Consider the following 24,924-nt stretch of genomic DNA (forward strand, 5'->3'; position numbering starts at 1 on the left):
AAAAAACAAACAAAAAAAAAACCAACACAACACCACCCTCTTCTCCAATTTATTAGGCTGTGTGTGCACGTTGAGTATTTGGTTGTAGAAATTTGTGCATCAAAACTGCATCTCTTAGCAGAAAAACATACCAAAAACACAATTCGGTGTTGACACATTTTTCTGCCAGGAGATGGCTTGAAGACTTGGCGTTTTCCTTAAATATCATGGTGGTCATACAAAGTACTAGCTGCAGTTGATTAATGATGTGAGATGTATTCAATTCTACCTAAACTTACCTGAGTAAAAAAAAAAAAAAAAATGTTCTAATGAAACTAAAGCGGGCTTTACACGTTACGATATCGTTAATAAATTATCGTCGGGGTCACGGTGTTTGTGACACATATCCGGCTTCATTAACGATATCGCAGTGTTTGACACTTATGAGCGACCTTAAACGATCGCAAAAGCGGTCAAAATAGTTTGCCGCGGAGAGGTCATCTGGAAACAAAAAAAATCATTTTCTGCTTATTAGCGATGTTGTTCCTCGTTCCTGCGGCACCACACATCGCTGTGACACCGCAGGAGCGACGAACATCTCCTTACCTGCCTCCACTGGCAATCCGGAAGGAAGTAGGTGGGCGGGATGTTACGTCTTGCTCATCTCCGCCCCTCCGCTTCTATCGGATGCCTGCCGTGTGACGTCGCTGTGATGCCGCACGAACCGACCCCTTAGAAAGGAGGCCGTTCGCCGGCCAGAGCAACGTCGCAGAGCAGGTATGTGCATGTGACGCTGCCGTAGCGATAATGTTCGCTACAGCAGTGATCACCACATATCGGCCGTACGACGGGGACGGGTGCTATCACGCTCGACATCGCCAGCAAATGCTAGCGATGTCGCAGCGTGTAAAGCCCGCTTTAGTCTTGTCAAAATTTGGGAAACTATTCTTGTGGTAAGTGAGATAGTGATTAGGATATTACATTTCACGGTGGGAGTACTCATTTATATTAAGCACTGCATGTAAATATACTGTATCAGATTTTTTTTAAGTAACTTATTTTTTATTTTGGGGTGTTCTGACATTTTTGTGAGGAATGCTTTAAAATGGCATATGTGGTTCACCAATTATGCACAAAATTAAAACATACTCTTTAGGTTTGCAACTTGGTGCACAAAGTCTCATGTTGCACTAAAATCACACAAAATTTGTGCAAAATTTTCATGCATGCATAAAGTCACTTCAGGAGAGGGTGTGGGGATAACTAGAGTACGTTTATACAACATATTTGCCACTTTTTACAAAATTGTAATTGATTAATCAGCTGAAAACACCAAATCCTGCCCACAATGGCAAGCATAGATATGGATAAACATGGGCCTGATTTACTATTGCATCTGTGCCTTTTTTTGTCTAGTATTTGTGCTTTTCACCTGTTTTTTGTTTACACCTTATTCTTGTATTAAGTTATTTTAAAGTTTACAGTGCCTTGCAAAAGTATTCGTCCCCCTTGAATTTTTCAACCTTTTCCCACATTTCAGGCTTCAAAGATAAAAATGTAAAATTTATGGTGAAGAATCAACAAGTGGTTGAATGAAATTTATTGCTTATTTTAAACTTTAATAAAAAATTATAAACTAAAAATTGGGGCATGCAATATTATTCGTCCCCTTTAAGTTAATACTTTGTAGCACCACCTTTTGCTGCGATTACAGCTGCAGTCGCTTGGGGTATGTGTATCAGTTTTGAAAGTCGAGAGACTGAAATTCTTGCCCATTCTTCCTTTGCAAACAGCTGGAGCTGAGTGAGGTTGGATGGAGAGTGTTTGTGAACAGCAGTTTTCAGCTCTTTCCACAGATTCTCGATTGGATTCAGGTCTGGACTGTGACTTGGCCATTCTAACACCTGGATACGTTTATTCGTGAACCCTTCCATTGTAGATTTTGCTTTATGTTTGGGATCATTGTCTTGTTAGAAGACAAATCTCCGTACCAATCTCAGGTCTTTTGCAGACTCCAACAAGTTTTCTTCAAGAATGGTCCTGTATTTGGCTCCATCCATCTTCCCATCAATTTTAACCATTTTTCCTGTCCCTGCTGAAGAAAAGCAGGCCCAAACCATGATGCTGCCACCACGTTAGACAGTGGAGATGGTGTGTTCAGGGTGATGAGCTGTGTTGCTTTTACGCCAAACATATCGTTTGGCATTGTGCCCAAAAAGTTCGATTTTGGTTTCATCTGACCCTAGCACCTTCTTCCACATGTTTCGTGTGTCTCCCAGGTGGCTTGTGGCAACCTTTAAACAACACTTTTCGTGGATATCTTTGCGAAATGGCTTTCTTCTTGCCACTCTTCCATAAAGGCCAGATTTGTGCAGAGTACAACTGATTGTTGTCCTTTGGACAGACTCTCCCACCTCAGCTGTAGATCTTTACAGTTCATCCAGAGTAATCATGGGCCTCTTGGCTGCATCTCTGATCAGTCTTCTCCTTGTTTGAGATGAAATTTTTGAGGGACGGCCGGGTCTTGGTAGATTTGCAGTGGTATGATACTCCTTCCATTTCAATATGATCGCTTGCACAGTGCTTCTTGGGATGTTTAAAGTTGTGGAAATCTTTTTGTAACCAAATCCAGCATTAAACGTCTTCACAATAGTATCACGGACCTGCCTGTTGTGTTCCTTAGTCTTCATGATGCTCTCTGTGCTTTAAACAGAACACAGACTATCACAGAGCAGGTGCATTTATACGAAGACTTGATTACACGCAGGTGGATTATATTTATCATCATCAGTCATTTAGGACAACATTGGATCATTCAGAGATCCTCAATGAACTTATGGAGTGAGTTTGCTGCACTGAAAGTAAAGGGGCCGAATAATATTGCATGCCCCAATGTTCAGTTTATTATTTTTTACAAAATTTTAAAATAAACAATAACATTTGTTCAACTTCACAATTGTGTCCCTCTTGTTGATTCTTCACCATAAAATTTAAATTTTTTTATCTTAATGCTTGAAGCCTGAAATGTGGGAAAAGGTTGAAAAATTTAAGGGGGCCGAATACTTTCGCAAGGCACTGTATATTGTGTATATGTTCACTTAACCTTTAAATGACTGCCACACATAAAAATGGCAAAATAAAATCTTTTAGCAACTTGTCTGCTATATCTAAAGAGAAAGAGACGAAGCAGCAAAAGAACAGTTGAAAGTTCCAGATCTCAAACTGCAGAACAATTAAATGATACATGTTCTGTTTAGTGACTTAGCTTTTCTCAAGTAAAAAAATAAAATAAAAAAAAAAAACAAGAGAATTCTGCTGATTAAGTTTTTTGTTTTGTTTTTTTATTCCAAATGAGTTTCCTGGATCATTGTATAGTGTAAAACATTTCCTACAGTTTGAACATTAGAATGGCTTCGTTTCGTATGCTGAGCAAGTGCTGCTTTATGGCTATAACATTTTCCACATTCTGAACAGGAGAATGGCTTTTCCCCTGTATGGATTAATTGATGATTAACTAGAACTGATTTCTGTCTAAAATACTTCCCACATTCTGAACATGAAAATGGTTTCTCCCCTGTATGAGTTCTGTGATGTTTAACAAGATCAGATTTCTGGCTGAAACATTTCCCACATTCTGGACAGGAATATGGTTTCTCTCCTGTGTGACTTCTCAAATGTTCCATGAGACTTGATTTTCTTGTGAAGCATTTTCCACATTCAGAACATAAAAAAGGCTTTTCACTTGTGTGAGTTCTCTGATGCTTAACAAGAATTGATTTCTGATTAAAAGATTTTCCACATTCTGAACATGAAAATGGTTCATCCCCTGTGTGGATTATACTATGTTCAATAAGATGTAATTTCTTTGGAAAACATTTTCCACACTCCAAACATGAAAATGGCATCTCCCCTGCATGGATTAGCTGATGTTTTACAGCAGCGGACTTATGGCTAAAGCATTTCCCACATTCTGGACATGAAAATGGTTTTTCCCCAGTGTGAGTTCTTTGATGTTCAACAAGACATGATTTCCTTGCAAAACATTTCCCACATTCAGAACATGAATATGGCTTCTCCCCTGTGTGACATTTTTGATGTTTAAGGACATCTGATTTTTGGATAAAACATTTACCACATTCTGGGCATGAAAATGGCTTCACCCCTGTGTGAGTTTTCTGATGTTCAATAAGATTTGATTTTGTGGTGAAACATTTCCCACATTCTGAACATGGAAATGGCTTCATACCTGTGTGAGTTATTTGATGTTTAAAAAGATCTTGTTTTCGGGTAAAACATTTTCCACATTCCAAACATGAAAATGGCTTCACCCCTGAATGAATTTTTTTATGTGTAACAAGGACGGATTTTTGCATAAAGCATTTCCCACATTCAGAACATGCATAAGGCTTCTCCCCTGTGTGAGTTCTTTGATGTACAATGAGATCTGATTTCTGTTGAAAACCTCTTTCACACTCTGAACATGAAAATGGTTCCTCCCCTCTATGTCTTCTTTGATGTTTAAAGAGAACTGATTTCTGACGAAAACTTTTGCTGCATTCTGAACAGGAAAATGGTCTCTCATCTCTGTGGATTCTTTCATGCATAGAAAGATTGGATTTCTTTGTAAAATGTTTACCACATTCAGAACAAGGAAATATTTTACGCGCTGTCTCTCCTGTAGTTTGATTTTCAAGCTGTGATGACCCATGTGAAAGTTCCATGTGATTAGTTGGATTAGTAGATAGGTCTATGCTTTGAAAGACTGATGGTAAATTTGATGCAAGAAGTGTTGTCAAATGTTGTCCATAACTGTAATCTTCAATAGTGTCATAAGTTCCTTCATAATCTGCTAATGAAATGAGATGGTCCACAAACGTTTTGGTGCAGTCTCCTGTGGACATAAAAATATTGTTTTTCATCTTTTGCAAAACACAAAAGTAAGATCCACGGACACTTTTTTCTAACATCCTGCAATGCATCCCTAAAAATATTGCTTTCTCACCACAGACTGATGATGATAAATGCATCTCATAATATCTCATATAGGTCAAATACAGTAGCATGTAAAAGTTTGGACATCCCTGGTCAAAATTATTGTTATGGTGAACAGTTAAGCAAGTTGAAGATGAAATGATCTCTAAAAAGGCATAAAGTTAAAGATGACACATTTCCTTTGTATTTTCCACAAAAAAAATATATTTTCATCTTTACATTTTAAAATGAACAAAAAAGGAAAATGGTCAGATGCAAAGGTTTGGATACCCTTGGAGATGTGTGCTCTGATAACTTTGACTAAGGTTTCAGACCCTAATTAGCCTGTTAAGGTTATGGCTTGTTCACCGTAGTGGTTAGGAAAGACTGGGTGGTGCAAATTTCACATCTTTATACAAACCAGCCTCATGTAATCTTGTATCAAAAAGCATCCATAATTTCTTTTAAGCAGCTGCCTAGCACTGTGAAAATGAAAAAGGTGATGGCCCACAAAGCAGGAGAAGCCTATAAGAAGACAGCGAATTTGGCCACTAAAGAGTACAGACGTGCATAGAGCTCCTGAGACACAAAGAAAAATCTGTAATCATCATCTCTCAAAACAGCCCTGTTCCTACAAATTCACCCAAAGCCTGCGCTGGTATTGCCTAAAGGACCGGAGAGCCGGAAAATATCTGGTGGCACCCAGCGGGGTTTCCTAGAGAGGTCCCTAAAGCTTGAGGCCTGCCTCGGGTTAGAATGAACACCATGCTAATTGTGCCCAGGATCGAGCAAGAACTGTGCCAGGCAGTTATCAGATCTTGAGGAAGCCGCTGAGACCTTGGGGTGAAGTCGATAAAGAGTAAGTAACCAGACGCCAGGCAAACCATCCCACTACTCACCCTACAGCACTTCGCAGCCTGGAGGTCTAGTTGCGGCGGGTGCCATCTTGGATGCCAGAGCCTGAGGACATTGCTATGTGATCCTGGGTGCCAGTAGGGCCTCAAAGGAATCCCTCTCCCTCCCGGGGCTACAGACTCGCCGGCTGCCTATACCCTCCGAGTGGCCCAAGAGGGACATTCACACAGCAAAGTCTGTGACAAAGCCCAGGATCATGTGCTTTCCACTTTGCTGGCTGATGATCAGGGGATCCCCTCACCTGGCAGCACGAGGTAGCTGAATCCAAAGACACTGAATCTCCCCGGCAGAGGCTTGATAAAAAAAAAAAATACACAGAGCATATAATAATAGCAGCAGGGAAACACACAAGGCCTCAAGGTGGAAATAGTCTTATAATAAGATCCAATTTAGGAAGAAGATGGCACTCACCAGATATATGCTGTGTGAACACGTATTTATTCGGATGTGGAGGTTACATGTGCAGGGCAGGTGGGTGGGGAGGGAGAGCTATACACGTCCGACGACGGCCGTTTCGCACTTCCAAAGTGCTTCAGCTGGTCTCATAATAAGGATAGTTCCTAACTGGGTCTCCTGCAGAAAGCTATAAGCCACATTCTTGCACAAAACTCCTGCTGTCTGGGTGTACTCAAGTCATGTATACACGTGTCAAATATGATGTAGTCACACATTTAATACAGGCTCCTGTATAGGATTCCGGCTCCGGCGCGTGTATGGAGAACTACATGTGAGAAGTTCCATGACAATATTTCCCTCCGTGGCCCCTCCTGGGGCAGTAATACGTCCACTTGATTCTCTCTAGAGTGAGTGAATGTAAACAAAGCTGACAAGAAACGGCTCCCAGGAGAGACCATCATTGAATTCAGAAGGAAAGAACAAAACCAAAATTGGGACTAAAACACAAAAAAACCCACCAGTAATAAAACAGTATAGTGGCCACTCAACAGAGCTCCTTACTAGAGATGAGCGAACCGGTCGCGGTTCGGCTCGAGGTTGGTTCGCCGAACGGACCTCCCGTTCGAGTTCGGTTCGTCGAACGTTCGACGAACCGAACTCGAACTGCATAGGAAACAATGGCAGGCAATCACAAACACAGAAAAACACCTAGAAAACACCCTCAAAGGTGTCCTAAAGGTGACAAACAACTCAAACACATTGGAAAGTGACAAGGACATATACTCATGCGAAAACAAAACAGCTGGACAAGGAAAAAGAGGAGGACACACAGATATAGGCATGGCACGCCCTTCTAAAATCATGTAAAACACCGCAAGGTGACTCCAAGCGGAGTCTCCCTTTTTTCCAAAAATTGGGCCACACACACACCCACCCCTTCAGTGGTAGCACTTGTGCCCCAGTTGCACACTTCACAGCTAGATTTGCATCAAGCACATTGAAAAATACGCCATAATTAACTGTCCCCAGGATGACACCAGGGTAGGTAGCTAAGTCTTTCCTGATCCCAGCTCTGTTCATCTTGGCTTCTTTTAAAAACACATCAAGCAAGGGTTACTCCAAGCGGAGTCTCCCTTTTTTCCAAAAATTGGGCCCCACACACACCCACCCCTTCAGTGGCAGCAGTTGTGCCCTAGTTGTACACTTCACAGCTACATTTGCATCAAGCACATTCAAAAATACGCCATTCTTATCCATCCCCAGGATGACACCGGGGTAGGTAGCAAAGTCTTTGCTGACCCATGACTTGTTCATCTTGGCTTCTTTTAAAAACAATGTAAGCAAGGGTTACTCCAAGCGGAGTCTCCCTTTTTTCCAAAAATTGGGCCCCACACACCCACCCATTCAGTGGCAGCAGTTGTGCCCCAGTTGTACACTTCACAGCTAGATTTGCATCAAGCACATTCAAAAATACGCCATTCTTATCCATCCCCAGGATGACACCGGGGTAGGTAGCAAAGTCTTTGCTGACCCATGACTTGTTCATCTTGGCTTCTTTTAAAAACAATGTAAGCAAGGGTTACTCCAAGCGGAGTCTCCCTTTTTTCCAAAAATTGGGCCCCACACACCCACCCATTCAGTGGCAGCAGTTGTGCCCCAGTTGTACACTTCACAGCTACATTTGCATCAAGCACATTCAAAAATACGCCATTCTTATCCGTCCCCAGGATGACACCGGGGTAGGTAGCAAAGTCTTTCCTGATCCCAGCTCTGTTCATCTTGGCTTCTTTTAAAAACACATCAAGCAAGGGTTACTCCAAGCGGAGTCTCCCTTTTTTTCCAAAAATTGGGCCCCACACACCCACCCATTCAGTGGCAGCAGTTGTGCCCCAGTTGTACACTTCACAGCTACATTTGCATCAAGCACATTCAAAAATACGCCATTCTTATCCGTCCCCAGGATGACACCAGGGTAGGTAGCTAAGTCTTTCCTGATCCCAGCTCTGTTCATCTTGGCTTCTTTTAAAAACAATGTAAGCAAGGGTTACTCCAAGCGGAGTCTCCCTTTTTTCCAAAAATTGGGCCCCACACACACCCACCCCTTCAGTGGCAGCAGTTGTGCCCTAGTTGTACACTTCACAGCTACATTTGCATCAAGCACATTCAAAAATACGCCATTCTTATCCATCCCCAGGATGACACCGGGGTAGGTAGCAAAGTCTTTGCTGACCCATGACTTGTTCATCTTGGCTTCTTTTAAAAACAATGTAAGCAAGGGTTACTCCAAGCGGAGTCTCCCTTTTTTCCAAAAATTGGGCCCCACACACCCACCCATTCAGTGGCAGCAGTTGTGCCCCAGTTGTACACTTCACAGCTAGATTTGCATCAAGCACATTCAAAAATACGCCATTCTTATCCATCCCCAGGATGACACCGGGGTAGGTAGCAAAGTCTTTCCTGATCCCAGCTCTGTTCATCTTGGCTTCTTTTAAAAACACATCAAGCAAGGGTTACTCCAAGCGGAGTCTCCCTTTTTTTCCAAAAATTGGGCCCCACACACCCACCCATTCAGTGGCAGCAGTTGTGCCCCAGTTGTACACTTCACAGCTACATTTGCATCAAGCACATTCAAAAATACGCCATTCTTATCCGTCCCCAGGATGACACCAGGGTAGGTAGCTAAGTCTTTCCTGATCCCAGCTCTGTTCATCTTGGCTTCTTTTAAAAACAATGTAAGCAAGGGTTACTCCAAGCGGAGTCTCCCTTTTTTCCAAAAATTGGGCCCCACACACACCCACCCCTTCAGTGGCAGCAGTTGTGCCCTAGTTGTACACTTCACAGCTACATTTGCATCAAGCACATTCAAAAATACGCCATTCTTATCCATCCCCAGGATGACACCGGGGTAGGTAGCAAAGTCTTTCCTGATCCCAGCTCTGTTCATCTTGGCTTCTTTTAAAAACACATCAAGCAAGGGTTACTCCAAGCGGAGTCTCCCTTTTTTTCCAAAAATTGGGCCCCACACACCCACCCATTCAGTGGCAGCAGTTGTGCCACAGTTGTACACTTCACAGCTACATTTGCATCAAACACATTCAAAAATACGCCATTCTTATCCGTCCCCAGGATGACACCGGGGTAGGTAGCAAAGTCTTTCCTGATCCCAGCTCTGTTCATCTTGGCTTCTTTTAAAAACACATCAAGCAAGGGTTACTCCAAGCGGAGTCTCCCTTTTTTTCCAAAAATTGGGCCCCACACACCCACCCATTCAGTGGCAGCAGTTGTGCCCTAGTTGTACACTTCACAGCTACATTTGCATCAAGCACATTCAAAAATACGCCATTCTTATCCGTCCCCAGGATGACACCGGGGTAGGTAGCAAAGTCTTTCCTGATCCCAGCTCTGTTCATCTTGGCTTCTTTTAAAAACAATGTAAGCAAGGGTTACTCCAAGCGGAGTCTCCCTTTTTTCCAAAAATTGGGCCCCACACACACCCACCCCTTCAGTGGCAGCAGTTGTGCCCTAGTTGTACACTTCACAGCTACATTTGCATCAAGCACATTCAAAAATACGCCATTCTTATCCATCCCCAGGATGACACCGGGGTAGGTAGCAAAGTCTTTGCTGACCCATGACTTGTTCATCTTGGCTTCTTTTAAAAACAATGTAAGCAAGGGTTACTCCAAGCGGAGTCTCCCTTTTTTCCAAAAATTGGGCCCCACACACCCACCCATTCAGTGGCAGCAGTTGTGCCCCAGTTGTACACTTCACAGCTAGATTTGCATCAAGCACATTCAAAAATACGCCATTCTTATCCATCCCCAGGATGACACCGGGGTAGGTAGCAAAGTCTTTGCTGACCCATGACTTGTTCATCTTGGCTTCTTTTAAAAACAATGTAAGCAAGGGTTACTCCAAGCGGAGTCTCCCTTTTTTTCCAAAAATTGGGCCCCACACACCCACCCATTCAGTGGCAGCAGTTGTGCCCCAGTTGTACACTTCACAGCTACATTTGCATCAAGCACATTCAAAAATACGCCATTCTTATCCGTCCCCAGGATGACACCGGGGTAGGTAGCAAAGTCTTTCCTGATCCCAGCTCTGTTCATCTTGGCTTCTTTTAAAAACACATCAAGCAAGGGTTACTCCAAGCGGAGTCTCCCTTTTTTTCCAAAAATTGGGCCCCACACACCCACCCATTCAGTGGCAGCAGTTGTGCCCCAGTTGTACACTTCACAGCTACATTTGCATCAAGCACATTCAAAAATACGCCATTCTTATCCGTCCCCAGGATGACACCAGGGTAGGTAGCTAAGTCTTTCCTGATCCCAGCTCTGTTCATCTTGGCTTCTTTTAAAAACAATGTAAGCAAGGGTTACTCCAAGCGGAGTCTCCCTTTTTTCCAAAAATTGGGCCCCACACACACCCACCCCTTCAGTGGCAGCAGTTGTGCCCTAGTTGTACACTTCACAGCTACATTTGCATCAAGCACATTCAAAAATACGCCATTCTTATCCATCCCCAGGATGACACCGGGGTAGGTAGCAAAGTCTTTGCTGACCCATGACTTGTTCATCTTGGCTTCTTTTAAAAACAATGTAAGCAAGGGTTACTCCAAGCGGAGTCTCCCTTTTTTCCAAAAATTGGGCCCCACACACCCACCCATTCAGTGGCAGCAGTTGTGCCCTAGTTGTACACTTCACAGCTACATTTGCATCAAGCACATTCAAAAATACGTCATTCTTATCCGTCCCCAGGATGACACCGGGGTAGGTAGCAAAGTCTTTCCTGATCCCAGCTCTGTTCATCTTGGCTTCTTTTAAAAACAATGTAAGCAAGGGTTACTCCAAGCGGAGTCTCCCTTTTTTTCAAAAAATTGTGCCCCACACACACCCACCCATTCAGTGGCAGCACTTGTGCCCTAGTTGTACACTTCACAGCTACATTTGCATCAAGCACATTCAAAATCCACAAGCATTTACTCTCCCCAGGATGACACAGGGGTTGTAAATTCCTTCTGGATCCATGACTTGTTCATTTTGATGAACGTCAGTCTGTCCACATTGTCACTGGACAGACGCGTGCGCTTATCTGTCAGCACACACCCAGCAGCACTGAAGACACGTTCAGAGACAACGCTGGCAGCTGGACACGACAAAATCTCCAAGGCGTAAGTTGCGAGCTCTGGCCATTTTTCTAGGTTTGAAGCCCAAAAGGAGCAAGGCTCCAGTTGCACAGTCATGGCATCGATGTTCATTTGGAGATACTCCTGTATCATCCTCTCCAGCCGTTGACTATGTGTCAGACTTGTTGTCTCTGGTGGCCTTGCAAAGGAGGGTCTAAAAAAATTATGAAAAGATTCCATAAAATTGCTGTTACCAGCACCAGATACGGTCCTACTGGTACGTGTAGACTGTTGAAGATGACGAGACCGTCCCATGTTTGTCAAGTTACAACTGGGAGATTCACTCCCTGCACCTGCACGGTTGTTTGGTGGAAAAGCAGATCTAAGATCGAGTAACAGCTTCTGCTGATACTCCTGCATACGTGCGTCCCTTTCTATGGCTGGAATTATGTCACAAAATTTGGACTTGTACCGGGGATCTAATAGTGTGGCAAGCCAGTAGTCATCATCACTTCTAATTTTGACAATACGAGGGTCATGTTGGAGGTAGTGCAACAAGAAGGCACTCATGTGTCTTGCGCAGCCATGTGGACCAAGTCCACGCTGTGTTTGTGGCATAGAGGTGCTAACCGTTCTTTCTTCCTCTGACATCTCCCCCCAACCTCTTTCAACTGAAATTTGACCAAGGTCTCCCTCATCTGCTGAGTCTTCCATGTCCATGGACAGTTCGTCCTCCATTTCTTCATGTCCTCCTGCACCTTCCTCAACATCTCGCCTGCTACCATGCGCCCTTGTTGATCCCTGTACCCCATGCTCCCATGCCTGGCGCCTTGGTGATGATGAACGTCTGGACCTTGGTGATGTTGTTGTGTCTTGCGCATATGAATCCTCCTGTAGCTCATCCCCTTCCTGTTGTCCCACCCCCTGACTCCGAATAGTGTTTAGCGTGTGTTCCAGCATGTAAATGACTGGAATCGTCATGCTGATAATGGCATTGTCAGCGCTAAACATATTCGTCGCCATGTCGAAACTGTGCAGAAGGGTGCATAGGTCCTTGATCTGAGACCACTCCATCAGGGTGATCTGCCCCACCCCTGCATCTCGTTGGCCCAGGCTATACGTCATGACGTATTGCACCAGGGCACGGCGGTGCTGCCACAGTCGCTGTAACATGTGGAGAGTTGAATTCCAGCGTGTCGCCACATCGCATTTCAGGCGATGAACCGGCAAGCCGAAAGACTTCTGGAGCGATGCAAGTCGCTCAGCTGCGGCGCTTGAACGGCGGAAGTGAGCAGACAGTTTTCGTGCCCTGTTCAGAAGGCCATCTAGGCCGGGATACTGTGTTAAAAATTGCTGCACGACAAGGTTCAACACGTGAGCCATACAAGGTACGTGTGTCACCTTGCCCAGGCGAAGGGCCGCACCCAGGTTTGCAGCATTGTCGCACACGGCCTTACCAGGCTGCAGGTTGAGTGGAGACAACCATTTATTAAACTCGGACCGCAGAGCTGACCACAACTCCTCAGCTGTGTGACTCTTATTCCCAAGACATGTCAAGCTAAAGACCGCCTGATGCCGTTGCGCTCTGCTGCCAGCATAGTAATGAGGGGTGCGTGATTCCTTCTGCGCAGTGAGAACGCTGGTGGCCTGACCAGGCAGGCTTGGGGCGGAGGTGGAGGACCCAGATGAGGTGGAGGATGCAGAAGCAGTGGCGGAACTTGGACAGACAGAGGATTGACACACAAGTCGTGGGGACGGCAAGACTTGTGCAGCAGACCCTTCACCATCTATCACCATAGTTACCCAGTGCCCAGTCAGCGACATGTAACGTCCCTGTCCATGCTTACTGGTCCAAGTATCGGTGGTGAAATGCACCCGTTCACACACAGAGTTTCTCAAGGAAGCGGTGATGTTGTGTGCGACATGCTGGTGTAGCGCGGGCACACCTTTCTTAGAGAAGTAGTGGCGACTAGGCATCTGGTACTGGGGCACAGCGACAGACATAAGGTCTCTAAAATCCTGTGTGTCCACTAGGCGGAAAGGCAGCATTTCGGTAGCCAACAGCTTACAGAGGGATAGAGTCAACCTCTTAGCTTTGTCATGGGTCGGAGGAAGTGGCCTTTTATTTGACCACATCTGAGGGACAGAGATCTGGCTGCTGTGTGTAGACGGTGTTGAGTAGGGTGTCCCTGGAAAAATGCAGGTTTGTGAGGAAAGTGCAGGCGGAGACATGATGTTGCCTTCATCCAACGTTGGTGCTATCGATGTCTGAGAGAGCTGTACACACTCACTTGTTTCCCCTTCCAAACCAACTGACGACCTTACAAGCAAACTGCCTGTTGCGGTTACAGTGGTGGAAGTTTTGCGTGGAAAAACAGGTGTGACAGCTGTCCCCACAGTCCTAGAAGATGAAGAGCGCGCGGATGCACTGGAAGGGGCGGGCGGTGGATGGTTCGCTCCGCTAGGCCGCATTGCAGCACGGTGAGCTTCCCACCGGGACTTATGATATTTAGTCATGTGACGATTCATGGAAGAAGTTGTCAAACTGCTGAGGTTTTGACCTCTACTAACAGAATCATGACAAATGTTACATATCACATGAGTTGGGCGATCTTTTTCGATGTGAAAAAAGGACCAGGCTAGGCAAGGCTTAGAGGCCATGCGACCTGTTGATCCACCCCGAATAATGCTCATAGGCAGAGTGGTGGCTGAGGATGCAGTTGTAGACGTGCTACCAGTGCTCCGACTCTGTCCAGGAAGGCGCAAGGTAACTTCGTCGTCGGTTGCATCCTCCTCCACCGCCTCTGTTGACCTCCTCGAGTGCCTGACTGGGGGTTGACAGTAGGTGGGATCTAGAACGTCATCATCAATTGTTGTGTTTGCACTCCCCTCCCCCTCAGACCGAGCCTCTTCTTGCCCTGACCGAATATTTAAGTTGTCATCCCAATCGGGTATCTGCGTCTCATCTTCATCAGTATGTTCCTCATTGTCTATAACCACAGGTGTTACAGTTTGTGACAAAGGGTCAACATTATGCTCAGAAACTTGGTCCTCACGGCCTGAATCAGAGTCACAAAGGTTCTGGGCATCACTGCAGACCATTTCCTGTTCTGTACTCACTGTAGCTTGGGAGCAGACCTCTGATTCCCAGGCTATAGTGTGACTGAACAGCTCTGCAGACTCAGCCATCTCAGTTCCACCATACTGTGCAGGGCTGATGGAGACTTCAGAGCTGGGAGAAATCAAGTGTGATTGGGATGACAACTCAGAGGACTGGTGTTTTTTGGATGCGGTACTTGAAGTGGCTGAGAGGGCACTTGTTGGACCACTTGAGATCCATTCAAGCATTTTCCTTTTTTGCCCATCATCTACCTTTGTTCCTCTTGTTCGTGTCCGTAAAAAAGGGAGCACATCGGATTGTCCACAATAAGTAGTAGACATCTTACTTTTGCTAGTAGATGGTCTATCTGCAGCAGATGATAATGGAGCTTTGCCACCTTCCCCACTGACAAAACCTTTTTTGCCTTTTCCACCACGCCTCTTCCCCTTTCCACCAGCATCTGTCATTTTGCCACTCATGTTGATTGCGACAAGATTGTGGACTGAAAATGTGGTAGTAAAAATTGAGAGGTGGTGAAGATTGCAGTGTTGGTCTAGCTTTATTAACAGCAGAATAATAAAGAATAAATATCCCTGACAATGTAACTTAGTTATAATTAGTTGGAGTGTGCAACGCAGGCAGATGCGTTCTGCAAATGTCTTGGCACTAGTGGGACTAAAGCAAAGTCCAATAGCCACGTATAGGATGCCACTAGGTACACTAAGTGTTTGCTAGTATAATGGCTTAGTTATAATTAGTTGGAGTGTGCAACGCAGGCAGATGCGCTCTGCAAATGTCTTGGCACTAGTGGGACTATAGCAAAGTCCAATAGCCACGTATAGGATGCCACTAGGTACACTGAGTGTGTGCTAGTATAATGGCTTAGTTATAATTAGTTGGAGTGTGCAACGCAGGCAGATGCGTTCTGCAAATGTCTTGGCACTAGTGGGACTAAAGCAAAGTCCAATAGCCACGTATAGGATGCCACTAGGTACACTAAGTGTTTGCTAGTATAATGGCTTAGTTATAATTAGTTGGAGTGTGCAACGCAGGCAGATGCGCTCTGCAAATGTCTTGGCACTAGTGGGACTATAGCAAAGTCCAATAGCCACGTATAGGATGCCACTAGGTACACTGAGTGTGTGCTAGTATAATGGCTTAGTTATAATTAGTTGGAGTGTGCAACGCAGGCAGATGCGCTCTGCAAATGTCTTGGCACTAGTGGGACTATAGCAAAGTCCAATAGCCACGTATAGGATGCCACTAGGTACACTGAGAGTGTGTGCTAGTATAATGGCTTAGTTATAATTAGTTGGAGTGTGCAACGCAGGCAGATGCGTTCTGCAAATGTCTTGGCACTAGTGGGACTAAAGCAAAGTCCAATAGCCACGTATAGGATGCCACTAGGTACACTAAGTGTTTGCTAGTATAATGGCTTAGTTATAATTAGTTGGAGTGTGCAACGCAGGCAGATGCGTTCTGCAAATGTCTTGGCACTAGTGGGACTAAAGCAAAGTCCAATAGCCACGTATAGGATGCCACTAGGTACACTAAGTGTTTGCTAGTATAATGGCTTAGTTATAATTAGTTGGAGTGTGCAACGCAGGCAGAGGCGCTCTGCAAATGTCTTGGCACTAGTGGGACTATAGCAAAGTCCAATAGCCACGTATAGGATGCCACTAGGTACACTGAGTGTTTGCTAGTATAATGGCTTAGTTATAATTAGTTGTAGTGTGCAATGCAGGCAGACGTGCTCTGCAAATGTCTTTGCACTAGTGGGACTATAGCAAAGTCCAATAGCCACAGATAGGATGCCACTAGGTACACTGAGTGTTTGCTAGTATAATGGCTTAGTTATGAGTTGGAGTGTGCAGAGGACAAGAGGGTACAGTGGCAGGATTGTGGTGCTCTGGGTAGAGGAATGGAAGCCTGCCTTTCTATTCCCTCCTAATGGTGAAATGCAGGGAGGAAATCCCTGACCTTGGCTGCACAGACGCTGGCGCTGTTTTCAGGACCTGTCACCTTAACTCTGACCCTGCCGGTTTGAGCCCTTAAAAGGACTGCTATAAAGTGCTCTCCCTATGCTGTCTAACGCTGTGTATGCAGCGCATACAGCTGTATCGGCTATAGGACTCAGGATGACGGAGCTGCGACAGTGATGTCTGACACCCAAGACGCAGAAGGCAGATAATGGCGTCCGTGAAGAAAATGTCCGGTTTTATAATGCAGGGACATGTGACATGCAGATCCTATCACACATGCCGTTGCTTCTCTGGCTCAAAGTCCACTTAGCTGTGTGTGTGTCTGTGATTGGCTGACATGCTGGCCCGCCCCACAAGACGCGCGCGCTTAGGGAAGGAAGACAAGAAAAAAAAATAAAAAAATGGCGATCGCCATTATAGAAACAGCAGTGATCTGAAGGCGCTGTTCACGCACACTATACACTGAAATGTGATAATAGTTTGATTCACAGAGTGACTTACACTATTACAGCAGAAACCAAGCTATGATTTAGCTGTTTTTTGGCTGCTAGAACCGTTCTCGAACGTTTCTAGAACTATCGAGCTTTTGCAAAAAGCTCGAGTTCTAGTTCGATCTAGAACATGCCCCAAAATCACTCGAGCCTAGAACTGGAGAACCACGAACCACGAACCGCGCTCAACTCTACTCCTTACCTTGGTAACTGAAGGAAGAAGAGAGTAAGAGGGGAAGAGGTAGATACAGAAATTATGCCAGGCCTTAATATATATCTTACAAAACCCTCGCTGTTGAAGTAGCCAGATTGATGGCACCAGATATTAAAACAGAAATTGGAAACTACAGTACCGGCTATGCTGAAGCAACTACAAGCAGACGTCTCACAGCTGTTACAGATTAAATGTAGCAGCAAATTGTATCAGCGAAATGGAAAACAAACTAGTCGAACTTCAATCTGATATGAAAAAACAAACAAAAACCGAAGAATAAGCTTAACCAACAATCCAACGTTGATGACTTGGAAAACAGGTCACACAGAAACAATCTTAGAATAATAGGCTTATCAGAAACCATCACACCAAAACTCCTAGTAAGGTTACATGGGGAAGAGATACCATCAGCCTCAGGAATTCCAGCTACGTTAAAAGCTGAAAGAACACAGAAGAGGCCTGTCAAGACCCTCTGCTCAAAATTCTAGCATTCCTAGACAAAGACCAATGATTGTCAGATATTTAAATTATAATTGACAAATCTAATACTACAAAGTTATAGGGAAAAAATAAACAAAAAAAACCAACCCGAACATTGGTTAGAGGACAAAAAATTCTTATATTCAGCGATTCCTCAACAGAAGTACTGAAGAAAAGAAGGGGCTTCAGTGAAATATGCGCAGACTTGGTAAGAAAAATCAGATTTGCTCTTCAGTTCCCAGCAGTATTCAAGATATTTGTCTCGGAGAGAGGTGCGGAATAATTAACAGCACCTGATGAAGCCCTGGAATGTGTTTAAAGACTAATGCCCAGAGAAGACGAAATTATTCTAGTGACAACTGATAAAAGAATACACCACCACAGGTTTTGCCGTTAATGGAAGAGAGAAAGTGGAAGTTGGCAGGTGGAATGACTGAAAGAAATGGAGAAGAAAAGGATTGAACTTAGTGAGTATAGTTCACCGAGATAAAGGGATAGCAGCAAAATCAAAATTCGTTATTTGGCTGGAAAAATTGTAAAAAATACGAGGCCAGAGGAAGGAGGTGGAAAACAGGAGCACTTTTGTCACGCATGGCAGAGGGAAGGAGACCATAGTCCTTCATTGGATCTTTAAAAGACTTGGAAGGGAACATACATAACCCCAAGAAAATGAATGGTATACTACAAAAAAACTATTCAGCAATTTACGAACAGGGTGGTGCAGAGAAAAGTGAAGGGAGTACATTTCTTGATTCACTAAATCTAGCTCTTATTGAGGATTCAGACAGAGAATTTTTAAATGCACCAATAAAAATTGAAGAAGTCAGAAAATTAAAAATTTTAAGCACAACAAAGCACCAGGACAGGATGATTTGACTGGAGAATTTTATAACCTCTTGAATGGAGAAATCGCTCCGACTTTAACAAAAGGTGTTCAATTTCACATTACAGAACAAAACACTTCTAAAATCTGGTAACACAGTGTAAATTAAAGTAGTATATAAAAACCGGTAAAGATGTAATTGACCCATCCTTATACAGGACCACGGGGGAAGACTATTCTTCTTATGGAGCCCTGACAAACCAATCTGGCTGTCAGTGGTAAGGAGACTTATACCTGCAATGCCCCTCTGGGAATTATTCAAATTGTCTCTCCAGGAAAGGAGACAATCTCTAGCGCCACTTATTGGAAGTAGCAATCCTAAAAGTCAAAATTGGCCTTCCAACAAGCCTTTTCATATGACCTAGGCTATATGCCAGATCAGAATCCCAATTTGCAGACACAGTGTTTCGGGGTGATTGTCCCCTCGTCAGTGCAAAGTGTGGGTTCCCCATTAGCTTCTCATAGGCTAGATCAGTTACCCACACTTTGCACTGACGAGGGGCAATCACCCCGAAACACCGTGTGAGCAAATTGGGATTCTGATCTGGCATATATCCTAGGTCATATGAAAAGACTTGTTAGAAGGCCACTTTTGACTTTTAGGATTGCTACTTCCATCCTTATACAGACAGATATCCTTAATTAATCAAGATATCAAAATTATGTCCAAAATATTAGCGGACTGACTGACACAACTACTGCCTTCGCTAATAGGCACACACCAAGTAGGTTTATCAAAATTAGAGAGGCAATATTCAATATCAGAACAGTTCTAGCAGTTCAAGACAGCATGAAACTAGCAGATATGATCAAGGTAAGCCCCGCACTATTAGTCTTAGATGCAGAAAAGGTTTTTGACAACGTTAATTGGAGATGGTTGGATTTAGTGTTGGACTAATTTGGGATAACTGGTGTAGCACACCTGAGGTATCAGGTGCCACAAAATGTAACCTGTGGAAACTCAAACCCCGGGATATCCGTGCTAGTGAACACACCAGCACCGTCAGGCCATACACAACCCCAATTCCAAACTGGGAAACTATCTAGCAACAGGTAAAAGGGATGGGCACTGATTGGATGGTTGCCACCCAATCTGTGGGGAGAGACCGAGCAAGGGGAGGGGCGAGTGGTCAGTTGGGAAGTTGGCAGGAGAAAGTGAAGTAGAGTGGAGAGTGTAGTGTGAGGTAGTAGTGTGTAGAGTTGAAAGTGAAGGAGTGTGGAGGAAGAAGTCAAGGAGAGTGAAAGTACAGAAAGAAGGGAAAAGACCTGAAGTAACACCGGAGTATTGTAACATGAGTGAGGGACTGTGGAGTACAGAAACAGGAGTCCAGGAACCGTGGGTTAACTGTGGAAGTGGAATACTCCAGGAACAGCGGGACACCTGTGGAAGTCTGGAACCAAGGCTCACAGGACTCAGCACAAGGCGGGGAGCAGACCCTAGGACAGCGGGACACTTTATGGTCAACTGTTCATTCTGCCAGGTGAGGGGATTTCCAGGATCCCTCACCACCCAAAGAGTCTGAAGAAGCATCAGCAACAAAGAGGGGACCGGGGACTGAACCCCTTAAATAGTCCAGGCTGCCTGCAATAGGACCAAAACCGAAACGGAGGGGCTCCTCAGAAACGTTAGGCCATGGGAGCCCACCACTAACAAGTGTGCACGGAGGACAGCCAACCCAGGTCACAGCTGTCACGGAGAACAAGGGGAGCAGGAATACCTGTAACCAGCACCAGTGGGTCCAGGTACCAGCCGCAAGTAAAAGGCAAGTTATAACTGCAATACCGGTGTGGACTGTTTCCTTCTCGCCTCCGTACCCGTACACTGACTGTCCCCTACCATTGCCCCCTCATCATCCATTGCTGGGGCCTAGCCCTGCTTGCAGAGGGCCCAAAACACCTAAGCTGCACTACTCCATCAGCCCCAGCAGGACCCTGCAGTGGCGGCTTCAATAACCTGGCCGCACACCGCAAGTGGCGTAGTCGAGAACGCTTATTTTTTTTTTTTCCTTTTTATTTTTCACCTTTTTTTTTGTAATCGGACCGACCCCCAGGGTCACGGAACCAGGCATCAGCTGCAACCACGACTGTTCCCCCTTGTGCACCGCACGCCCAGTACAGAGTAGCCCACAGCCCCGGGGCGTCACACCAGTCTATTTAGAAATTATCTATGATCAATGATCAGTGGAGAGAATGTATTTTAAAATAATTCATAGTGCCACTTCTGCATTTAATCTCTCCTTTCATTACGTGCCAGTCCATTATCTAACAGCTTGTCCGAAATGTAATCTGAACAAAGCAAATTTACATTGCATGTGGGAATGCCCTAGTAGTCTAGAAACATGGGCGTAAAATCATTTATTAGGTCATGCTTGCCGGGTATGGCAAGTGTGGCCGGGGGTGGTCACACCTATGAGCGTCTGATACACAACAGAAAACGCAACAAACCAGGGGAACACCAGGATCACAATAACAGCGGGAGCCCTGGAGCTAATGAGAGGGGTAAGTGGGACACCTCCTATCTTCACCTGCAGCTGTCCCTACTCTCCTCACCTGTCCCTATTCAGTCTACGCAACGGTCGCTGAGAAGGAACCTATAGATGCCCTGGTTAGTGAGGGGCAGGTGAGACACAAAGTAAGGTAAGACAAACAGGAGAAAATAACAGTAAAAAAGGATAAAGCCTGAGTACAAGAAAACTCCACAATAGAATCTTTCTAAAAGGCAGCCAGAGAACAGTGAGTTTATATCTTCAGCAAGGATTGCTGGGAAACACCTATTTAAATCTGAAGGGGCATGGCTACAAAAGCAGCTACAGCTGCTAGGAACTGCTGGACAACAAAACTGACATTAACCCATGATGCACTGAGAGAAATTAAATCACGTTTAAATATAGAGTCCAAAATGGAGATGAGGGATATGAACCCTAAATCCGTAACTAATCTCCAAAAATAGAAACACGGCCATGACTGATTACAATCAACAAAATTTGGAGCATTGAGATTTCAAAGACCCCTCAGTCCTGCATTTTCCACTGCTTCACCTTAAATAGGGAAGAAATGGGTAGAAAAGCCAGCAATACCACATATAAATCATATAGTGTTGTTTGTTGCTAAAAAGTACCCTCAAACATTGCCTGGAGAAACAAGTCGCAAGACTATCTGAAGTAGTAGATCTCTTAAAAAAATTAAATGACTTTTGACAAGTTTGAGTCGGCGATACAAAAAGAAAAGACCACTGACAGGTTCCTTAGAAAATGGAGGCCCTTTATTGAAAGTAGCTATACGCAGGGAGAAATATCAACTTTAATAAGGGTGTTCAAAAATACATCATAGTATAGCATCGAAGAACTGAGAGGGAGTCTGGGAACATTAGAAGTTGTTTAGGAAAACACGATTGAATAGAGGAAGCTGTATATGAATAAGGAGGGGAGAAATGGTTAGAACAAGTTCTGGTTAATAATTGTAACAAGAAAAATAATGAGGTTATATCATATGAGAAAAAGGACAATGGCCTATAGACTGTCTTAAGTTGTAAATGCCTTCTTTCATATAAAAAAGTTTGTTTACAAAAAAAATAAATAGCAAAGCGTTTTCAAGTTGTCCTTTCCTCAATTTGAAAAGTAATTAAGAAATGGTAGTTAACAGGAATAATGGAGGTCAAGATAAGCTTTGGAAGACCAAGCAAAATTTCCGTGAGAGCTGCTCGTAGGATTGCTAAAAAGGCAAATCAGAACCCCCGCATGACTACAAAAGACTTTCAGGAAAATTTAGAAGACTCTGGAGTTGTGGTACATTGCTCTACTGTTCAGAGACACCTGCCCAAATATGGCCTTCATGGAAGAGTCATCAGAAGAAAACCTCTCCTGCATTCTCACCATAAAATTCAGCGTCATAAGTATGCAAAAGAACTACCAAGAAAACCTGACGCATTTTGGAGACAAGTCCTGTGGACCAGTGAGGTTAAGATAGAATGCTGTGGCCATAATGATCAAAAGGTATGTGTGGAGAAAAAAGGGGACAGAATAGCAAATAGCCAACCATTAAGCGGGGGTGGGGGGGGTTTAATCATGCTTTGCGGTTGTGTTGCAGGCAATGGCTCGGGGAACATTTCATGGATAAAGGGAAGAGTGGATTCAATGAAATTGCAACAAATTCTTAATGCACACAAAACACTATGTAAAAAGACTGAAGTTGAAAAGAGGATGATCCTAAACACAAGTCAAAATTTCACAACAGACTACCTCAAAAGGAGCAACCTGAAGGTTTTGCAATGGCCCTCACAGTCCCCTCATCTGAAGATTACTGAAAATCTATTTCTAGACCTCAAAAAGAGCAGTGCATGCAAGACAACTCGAGAATCACACAGAACTGGAAGAATGGAGGAAAATCCCTCAAACAAGAAATGAAAGACTCTTTGCTAGCTACACAAAATATTTACAAGCTGTGATAGATATTTCTCAAAAGGGGTGCTACTTGCTACTAACCATGCAGGGTGCCCTAACTTTTGCATCGGTCCATCATATTCCTTTTTCGTTTATTTCAACCTCTTAACGACCAAGGATGTACTGGTACATCCTTAGTTGCCTCCCTCTGGTTACTGCGGGCTCTGGCACCAAGCCTTCGGTATTCCCCGCACATGTTTGGTGATAAAAATAGAAATATACATGCTTGGTCTCTTCGAACTTGTACCGACTTGAGGCATCATACTGACACATCAGTTTTACCATATAATGAACATGGTGGATAATGAAAACCCCAAAACCATTGTCGAATTTCACTTTTTTCACTATTTCTCCACATATGTAAATTTTTTAGTAAACTATATGGTAAAATGAATGGTGTCACTCAAAAGTACAATTCGTCCCACAAAAAAATAACTCATATTGCAATATTGACAGAAAAAAAAAAAGTTATCGTTCTCGGAAGAAGGAAAGTAAAAAACGAAACTTAAAAACAGAAAGAAAAAAAAAATCACCCAGGGGTGAAGGGGTTAAAATGTAAAAAGATGATAATGGGTTTTTTTTTGCCTAGAATACAAAAGAAATGTGTCATCTTTAACTTTACACCTTTTAGAGATCATTTCATCTTCAACTTGCTTAAAAGTGAACCAGTCACCAGAATTGGCCCCTATAAGCTGTGGCCACTACCAAGGAACTCATATACAGCATTTTATAATGCTGTATACAAGAGCCCAGGCCACTCTGTGGAATGTAAAAAACACTATGATACTCAACTAGGGGCGGTCCAGTCCGATGGGTATCGCTGGTCTCTGGTCCGGCGCCTCCTCTCTACGGCGATCACGTCCTCCTCCTACCCAGCCCCGTGTGGATGACGTGTTCGTCACCCATAGAGGCCTTCATTGTGGTTGTAACACCCATATCGTGTCCCCACACTGTCCTGTCCTACTCCCCGCGGGGAAGTCTGTTCCCTCACCTGTCCGGACGACCTGTGGTGGCTGCCCAGTGTCCAGTCCATGCTGCTGTCTACCAGAGCCTGTTTGCATCTCAAAGGCTTCCTGGTTCTGCCCGAAGGGTGTGCGTGAGGACACGCCCCTTTTCTTAAAGGGCCAGCGTACCCTAACCTGGAAGGGCCTCTTAGGTCAGCTAAGAGGTTGCAGGTACTTAAAGCACATTTTCCCTAAGGGAGGAGCCTGGGTAACGAAATCAGATATGTTGCTAGTTCTCAGGTCCTTAGCACTGCTGTTGTTGCTGTCTTCGTTGCGAATGCTTCTATACTGTGCTATATGCTGCTGCTGATTTAGGTTTGTGTTTTAGTGTTCTGCTGATACACTACTGCTGTTATTCCAAGTCTGCCGTTGCTGCTAAAAGCTGCCATGCCGGTCGTCAACCACGATACCCACTGCCACAAAGTATCCTTACCAGCTGCTGCTGCATCCATCCTGGTCGTAATCTTGACGCCTGCTGCCATTGTGTCACGTCCCCATCGGAGTCCGCTCCTGCGACTTCTGCTCCGATCGCCAGACGACGCCATGTTCCCACCATGGATAGTGCTGGTGATGGGAGAGGAGTCGGTGCCAGTGGTTCTGCGGAGAACAGTGTCACGTCCCCACCGGAGTCAGCTCCTGCGACTTCTGCTCCGATCGCCAGACGACGGCATGTTCCCACCATGGATAGTGGTGGTGATGGGAGAGGAGTCGGTGCCCGTGGCTCTGCGGAGCACAGGCTCCACTCATCCACTAGGCTGGGTTTCCCTGGAACCTGCAGTACCACTTGCTGACTGTAGGTGGCATGTGTCTCCCGGCTAAAGTGGCCAACATTCACCTGCAGCCTATGGGAAGACACCACACCCTTCTTATTCCCCCTCCTGTCACATGATCACTGCCAGTGATAGTTCTGTTCTCCTGGCTCATGTGCTGTTTGTATTGTGATTC

General features: G+C 44.6%; 1 protein-coding gene and 1 long non-coding RNA gene across 7 annotated transcripts in view; one reads left to right on the forward strand and one right to left on the reverse strand.

Moving 5' to 3' along the window:
• LOC142311109 (uncharacterized) overlaps positions 1–24,924 on the forward strand; it is a 127,875-nt gene that overhangs the window by 37,237 nt on the left and 65,714 nt on the right. The gene's annotated exons all lie outside the window — the stretch shown is intronic.
• The window catches only part of LOC142311088 (zinc finger BED domain-containing protein 6-like), a 91,136-nt gene that overhangs the window by 4,271 nt on the left and 61,941 nt on the right, over positions 1–24,924 (reverse strand). The window contains exon 9 of one of the 6 annotated variants that reach the window (XM_075349169.1): positions 3,110–4,870. The exons of 4 other annotated variants lie outside the window; for them this stretch is intronic. In XM_075349169.1, the coding sequence (XP_075205284.1) occupies positions 3,321–4,870 (1,550 nt within the window). In that variant the 3' untranslated portion in view covers positions 3,110–3,320. Of the gene's footprint in view, positions 1–3,109; positions 4,871–24,924 lie in introns of those variants that run through there. One more of the 6 variants, XM_075349170.1, reaches the window with a different exon arrangement.

This window comes from Anomaloglossus baeobatrachus, chromosome 5 (assembly GCF_048569485.1).
Source record: "Anomaloglossus baeobatrachus isolate aAnoBae1 chromosome 5, aAnoBae1.hap1, whole genome shotgun sequence".
NCBI classification, from domain to species: domain Eukaryota; kingdom Metazoa; phylum Chordata; class Amphibia; order Anura; family Aromobatidae; genus Anomaloglossus; species Anomaloglossus baeobatrachus.